The sequence below is a fragment of the Megalobrama amblycephala genome, unplaced genomic scaffold (genome assembly GCF_018812025.1).
Source record: "Megalobrama amblycephala isolate DHTTF-2021 unplaced genomic scaffold, ASM1881202v1 scaffold552, whole genome shotgun sequence".
Classification (NCBI taxonomy): domain Eukaryota; kingdom Metazoa; phylum Chordata; class Actinopteri; order Cypriniformes; family Xenocyprididae; genus Megalobrama; species Megalobrama amblycephala.
In genome coordinates, this window is record NW_025953463.1 from 1 (window position 1) to 6,883 (window position 6,883).

At 39.7% G+C, this 6,883-nt stretch overlaps 1 protein-coding gene across 1 annotated transcript; it reads left to right on the forward strand.

Moving 5' to 3' along the window:
• The first annotated feature begins 2,293 nt into the window (after window positions 1-2,293).
• Window positions 2,294-6,397, forward strand: LOC125262011 (gastrula zinc finger protein XlCGF8.2DB-like). Its single transcript, XM_048180567.1, has 2 exons — window positions 2,294-4,319; window positions 6,234-6,397. The coding sequence occupies exons 1-2, from the start codon at window positions 3,449-3,451 to the stop codon at window positions 6,395-6,397; spliced, it is 1,035 nt and encodes a 344-aa protein (XP_048036524.1). The 5' UTR covers window positions 2,294-3,448.
• Window positions 6,398-6,883: the final 486 nt, after the last annotated feature.

Consider the following 6,883-nt stretch of genomic DNA (forward strand, 5'->3'; position numbering starts at 1 on the left):
TTGCACCGATCCATTTGCTTCTTTTTTCTGCTTTCAGCAGTTTTTAAATATATACCTCTGGAATACCTCATTATGTAGGTATTTGTAGTCTACTTAGTCATTTTGATAAGTAGGCTAATATAGCTAATATACACTTGCAGCCTGTGTTGCCTTCATATAAGGCTTATATAAGGCTTTTATTTTTTTTGCGGCTCCAGACAGATTTGTTTTTTTGTTTTGTTTTTGGTCCAATATGGCTCTTTGAACATTTTGGGTTGCCGACCCCTGAGTTAGTATTTTCACCCCATAATGGCGGCCACGCTACTGGAGCGACCATCTAGTGGCGGTTACCCAAAGCGTATCAAAGTGTCGCCTCCTGGGTTCTAAGCTCTTTGGTTTAGATCCCAACCCTGATCAAACACACCTGCCTGCAATTATCAAGTGCCCCTGAAGATCATTAATTCACTGCTTCAGGTGTGTCTGAACTCTGAATGTACGTAGATCTCCAGGAACAGGACGTCTAGTGTTTCATTTCTATTCAACTGTGCTCCGTCTGTTTGACGCACATGTTTGTACTGGTATTCATTCACTGAAGTCTGTGAAGTTAACCATAGTTACAGTATAACCAGTTTTGTGCTGAGGAAAACACATCTCATAAGCACTCATTCTTTCCGTCTAATGTCACTAGTGTGATCGCTCTGTACCGGGCCCTGGCCCGCTTGAAGTGGCAGTGAGATCGCTAACCGTGCCGGAGTACAGAATGGTTATTACTATTGTGTGTGCTATGTCTGACATCATCACAACAACAAATATCTTCTATTACTTATTGAATAGTTAAATACTTTCCAATTAATTTAAATAATTTGAGTATATTTAGGTTTATATCGTGTCTGGTTCTAAACCTTAGTGATGAACAGACATTGTAGTTTGTAAATTCCTCCATCAATGTCAGCAATCTTCTAACAAGCTGATGATCTTAACCAGATGTGAAAAATAAAGGATACATACAAAATGTGCAGCGATGGGTTCCTTTGGGCCAGGTTTGAAAACCACTGCTGTATAAGATCTATAGATGGGCAACTCTGGTCCTGGAGAGACACTATTCTGTAGAGTTTATCTCCATCATTGATCAAACACACCTTTAAAAAATTAACCCAACCCCAAAATGTAATAGTAAAGGCTGATTTTTACTTCTGTGCCGCACCTACACCCGAGACACTGCGCAGTAGTCTATACAAGGGGTGTGCACAAATAGTCCAATATTTAAATATTCAATCTGTAATTAATATTTGAAAAAATAAAAAGACTATTTGAATTTTACTCTGTTGCTTTGCAGGCCGTAATGCAGTGAATCCATGATAAATCCTATGAACTAAAACTTGCAGTTATAACTAAATGCACTGGGTGGTGCTGTGGAGCGAGTTTAAAAGGTTTATTTTATTTGATCGTCACAAAATGTTGTCGCCTGCCTTGTGAAGTTTGGAATTATTAGATGAAAATGATCTTAAAAAATGGAATTACTTTTGATCAAATGAATTACTGAAACTGAGTTATCATAATATCAGCCACCATAACGAGAAAGCACATGAAATCAAAACACCCGTTGAAATGAGGAAAGACAGCTGTCCATCACTGCATTCACGACAGGTAAGTGCAGCTGTAACCCAAGTGAGCACAGAGAAGATAACTTATGTGATAGCAAAATGATTATGAGACATATGCTTCCTTTAAGTTTCATCGAGGGAGATATATTTACGAACAGAAAATACAAAGTGCTGCTGTTAGAAACTTAGCTTAGCACAGCGTTATGTATTATCGCTATCTTTGTGTCTCTGCAACGTCTGTCAGTGCAGCTTGTTTTCTCACCCGAGCATGTGGATATTACAGTTTTTTTCTCAACATGAACATGTGAAACAATATAAACACGATAATCATATACTGACTCGAGTGTATTATGTACATTACATTTTGTATGATAACTGGCGCTGTCTGCTTTATTAGTGTTTTTCCCGTTCGCGCTGCTTGAGCTTAAATGCTTTTGTCCTTTATATGTGTAATGTATGGGACGGGACAACGGAGTTGGAGATCCACATTCAGGCTTCATTATTAGGATGAGCGTAGTCGTACAGGCAGAGGGTCAAACGCCAGCAAACAGATACAAGAAGGCAAGGCAAAAGAATAATCCAATCACAGGCAAAGGTCTAGGCAGGCAGCAAACAATCATAAACAAGAAAACAGTCCAGGGTCAAAAACACTGGCAAGTATCAAGGAACATGGAGACAAGGTCGGATACAAGGCTAAATGATAGCTGTGTCTCATTTTGAAGGCTGCTTCCTCCAGAGGTCGCATTCGAAGATTGCATATGTCATTGAGGCTGTATCATTTCAGAAAAGTAGGACTCTCTGAACGCGACCTTTTGAATGCGTTTTTCTTTCACAGGAATTCGGAGAATGCATGAGGTGTATCCTTCGCTGCTGCAGATAGCCCACAATTCTTTGCGTCGCTGTTAACAACCGTCATTTATTTGAAAAAAATAAATAATAAATGGTGGCATCTGCAAATGTACATTCAAGCGAAGATGAGTTTAAATGTAAGTAGTTTCAAGCTTGTTTTTGTTTTAAACTATATTCTTCCTAATATCCTCCTCTTTTGTCTCTGTAACAGATATCTGTTGTACATAAGCCAGCTCTTCAAGCATAATCCAAAATAAAACAAGTAAATACATTTTCTTTTCAAATTACATACAAATTTATTAATAATTTTCATTCATTGGCTGAGAGCGCAACTCTCAGAACTCGTCCTCTTGAGGACGCAGCCTTCGAAATCAAATTAAATGAGACCCGGATAATTTAGCAATGGGTGTGTGTGTGAGTGCAGCTTATAAAGTGTCACTGATGGGAAACAGGTGTGAGTGAATGATTGGTTCCTAGGTTGGGGATAGTGGGAAATTAAGTCCATATGATGATAATAGAACATGGACCCAGGGCACATGTAACAATATGTTTTGTTTGCATATATTGTTTAATGGTTTGAACTCGTCTCCTGCCTCTCTCTCCTGCTGTAGACCTCGCTGAACCACGCACCCCTTGCCACACACTCGCTCTTCTCCGATTGCTCCGCACCAATTTTTTGACCCAAGAGAGGGATTCTAACAGACCAATCACAGCGCTTGCGGTCTGGGTAGAATTAACGTGTTACATTTTTTTTTGAGAGGTGCACATCAGGCTACATCATAGGCTACATGTGGTACTCACAGCCAATATCGTACCTACGGGGTACACACGATGCAGAAGTAAAAATCAGCCTTAAGTCTTCAGGAATGCTTGAAAATTAGAGGCAGGTGTATTTGATTAGGGATGAAACTTAACTCTGCAAAAGAATGGTCCTCCAGTACGAAAGCTGCTCATCCCTGATCCATTGGATACAAACATGTTGTTGGTTTTGATACTTTAAATGTCTAAATTGTTCTATGTCTATTTTTGCTCTAGACCTGATGGCATTGAAAAAGACGAGTCATGAACTTAATGAAAGGCAAGAAGAGGAAAAACATTATTATAAACATTTCATGACTGGGGAAAGAGCGACACAGGCTTCCTCACAAGAAAGAGCTCAAAAGACTGGAACTAAAAGTTATTTCACCTGCCAACAGTGTGGAAAGAGTTTCACATGTGAAAAAACCCTTAAAGTCCACATGAGAATTCATACTGGAGAGAAACCTTTCACCTGCCAACACTGTGGAAAGAGTTTCAGACATAAAGAAAGCTTTAAAAACCACATGAGAATTCATACTGGAGAGAAACCTTTTACCTGTCAACAGTGTGGAAAGAGTTTCACACGTGAAGAAAGCCTTAAAATCCACATGAGAAGTCACACTGGAGAAAAGCCATATATCTGCCGACAATGTGGAAAGGGTTTCAGTGACAAAGGAAACCTTACAGTCCACACGACTATTCACACTGGAGAAAAGCCTTACACTTGTCAAGAGTGTGGAAAGAGTTTCAATAGAAAAGGAAGATTTGAAATCCACATGAGAATTCACACTGGGGAGAAACCTTTAAGCTGCCAACAGTGTGGAAAAAGTTACACATGTAAAGGAAGCCTTAAAGTCCACATGAGAATTCACACTGGAGAAAAGCCATATATCTGCCAACAATGTGGAGAAAGTTTCAGTCTTAAAAGAAGCCTTAAAGTCCACATGAGTATTCACACTGGAGAGAATCCTTACACCTGCCAACAATGTGGAAAAAGTTACAGATGTAAAGAAAGCCTTAAAGTCCACATGAGAATTCACACTGGAGAAAAGCCATATATCTGCCAACAATGTGGAAAAAGTTACAGATGTAAAGAAAGCCTTAAAGTCCACATGAGAATTCACACTGGAGAAAAGCCATATATCTGCCAACAATGTGGAAAAAGTTACAGATGTAAAGAAAGCCTTAAAGTCCACATGAGAATTCACACTGGAGAAAAGCCATATATCTGCCAACAATGTGGAGAAAGTTTCAGTCTTAAAAGAAGCCTTAAAGTCCACATGAGAATTCACACTCGAGAGAAACCTCACACCTGACAACAGTGTGGAAAAAGATCAAATGAGAATTCACACTGGAGAAAAGCCATATATCTGCCGACAATGTGGAAAGTTTCAGTGACAAAGAAAACCCTACAGTCCGCACTAGGGATGCTCATTTCGGTTAAATTTCTCGACCGACAACCGACGCTCGTTATCCGATTATTAACCGTTAACCGATAAGATTATAATATTGTAAAGCCTATATGATGATAATATGACATATATAGGCTATGACATTAAATAAAAAATACAATTGACGAGTGTCTGTGTCTTCCACGGGTTTATTTTAACATGCAAACAGCAGCATAGAACAGATAAACAACAGAACCTGGATTCACATTATCAAATTGTCATGCACCTGCAGCGTTTCTGACAACAGAAAAAAATAATTTCAATAAAAGGCATAAAATAAATAGGCCTACACTAAATATTTTTCACTTAAATGTTTAACAAATTAAGATGACAAAACAAAAACACGGTGAATCCATTGAAGCTTTGAACAACCGGTATTTTAGACATTTTTTCCGTCAAATAAAAATAGCAGGCCTACCTCAAGGATTGTTATTGTTATGACCACGGACGGTGCACATGTGCATACCGAACGCGTCTTTCCGCGCTCATGGGCAAAGGAGTTTCTTTGAAAGGCTCGCGCACGAGACTAAGCGGAATGCGGGAAATGAAGTATACCATGGCCCTAAATTGTAATGGACTGGAGCTCACGGTTCACATCGAGAGAAATGGGAACGCGGGGGCACCACGATGCGACCGCAAAAGGCACTTTCACTTTCGTGATCAAAGTGCATGCCACTGGTAAGCTTTGTAAATGCAGTATTACAGTAGCTATACACATACCAATTAAACGCGCAGGTCTCCTCTCGTGCGTCCTCCCCACTGTGTCGCCGGTCGAGGCAATAATTTTCGTTTCGCTTTTAGATATCTCTTTTATAGATGCCATCAATGCTTTTAACTCAAAACAGTCCATAAACTACAAATCCTCACGAAAACTTCAGTCAAGCCAGCTCGCGCGTCAATCTGAGAGATCAGCCTCTTACCTTAAAGTGTCAAATTTCTCGGTTTCTGAATGGACGGTTTTGCTTGATTGACAAACGCTAACGTTCGGCCACGATTTATATACCATCGACCTGTCCTAAAACGTTAGCACGCTGTGATCGATTGCTTGGAGATCGCCTGTTTCTCTGTTCGAGAGCGCATTTCCTCTTCTTCACATCTGCGACAAAACAGTTGATTATTTATGAACGAAAGCTCACAGAAACGTGAAAATGGTCTCATTTGAAAGAAAATATCCTAAGCTAAAAGATGATATATTGTGACTGATTGAAGCAGCCCTTATCAAAAGTGCGGGGGTCGATTTCTGTCTTTTCAAAACTGCGGGGGTCCTCCTGATCCCCTGTCCCCCGTGCCAACGGCGCGCCTGACCCTTTCTATCGAAATGGTCAGTAGGCTACTTCTTTTCGCTCGCTTCATTTTGCTTGTTGCTTAGCGAAATATGTCTGGCACGTGTGAAACGCCCCGCGAGTTAACAAATAAGCATATATGTATATATAGCATATTTTTCTATAACCATGCAGCAAAAAAAAAACAAAAAACGTTTAACTGATAGTATTAATCGGTTAAAATTCTTACTTTCGGTTAACGGTTAAACGGTCAATGTGAGCATCCCTAGTCCGCACAACTATTTACACTGGAGAAAAGCCTTACACCTGCCAAGAGTGTGGAAAGAGATTTAATCGAAAAGGAAACCTTACAGATCACATGAAATTCACACTGGAGAATAGCCTTACACCTGTCAAGAGTGTGGAAGAGTTTCAACAGAAAAGGAAGACTTGAAATCCACATGAGAATTCACACTGGAGATAAACATTATGCCTATCAACAGTGTGGAAAGAGTTTCAGTCGAAAAGAAAGCCTTAAAGATGACATGAGAACTCACACTGGAGAAAAGCCTTAAGGAAGGAACACGCCAAGCCGAGAGTCAGTTGTCGGGTAGTTTTTGTTAGTTGGCCGACTAAGGCTATGTCCACACGAAGCCTGAGCTTACAATCTTTTTTTTCTCATATCAAGAAATATCTGCATCCACACAAAACCTCTGAAATGAATCAAAACGATGTATGACAGACCAGTATGTGGCGCTGTAATTCAGCCACAGAGATACACTTAAAGGAGCAAATAAGACTTGGAGCATGAGCATAAACCTTGCGCGCTGTATACAAACTACAGGTGCTGGTCATATAATTAGAATATCATCAAAAAGTTGATTTATTTCACTAATTCCATTCAAAAAGTGAAACTTGTATATTATATTCATTCATTACA

Excerpts from the sequence above, each read along its gene's own strand:
- LOC125262011 (XM_048180567.1), top strand. The coding sequence starts at position 3,449 with ATGTCTATTTTTGCTCTAGACCTGATGGCATTGAAAAAGACGAGTCAT. Across the intron at positions 4,320-6,233 it reads ATGTGGAAAAAGTTACAGAT|TCCGCACAACTATTTACACT; the intron begins GTAAAGAAAGCC and ends GAGCATCCCTAG.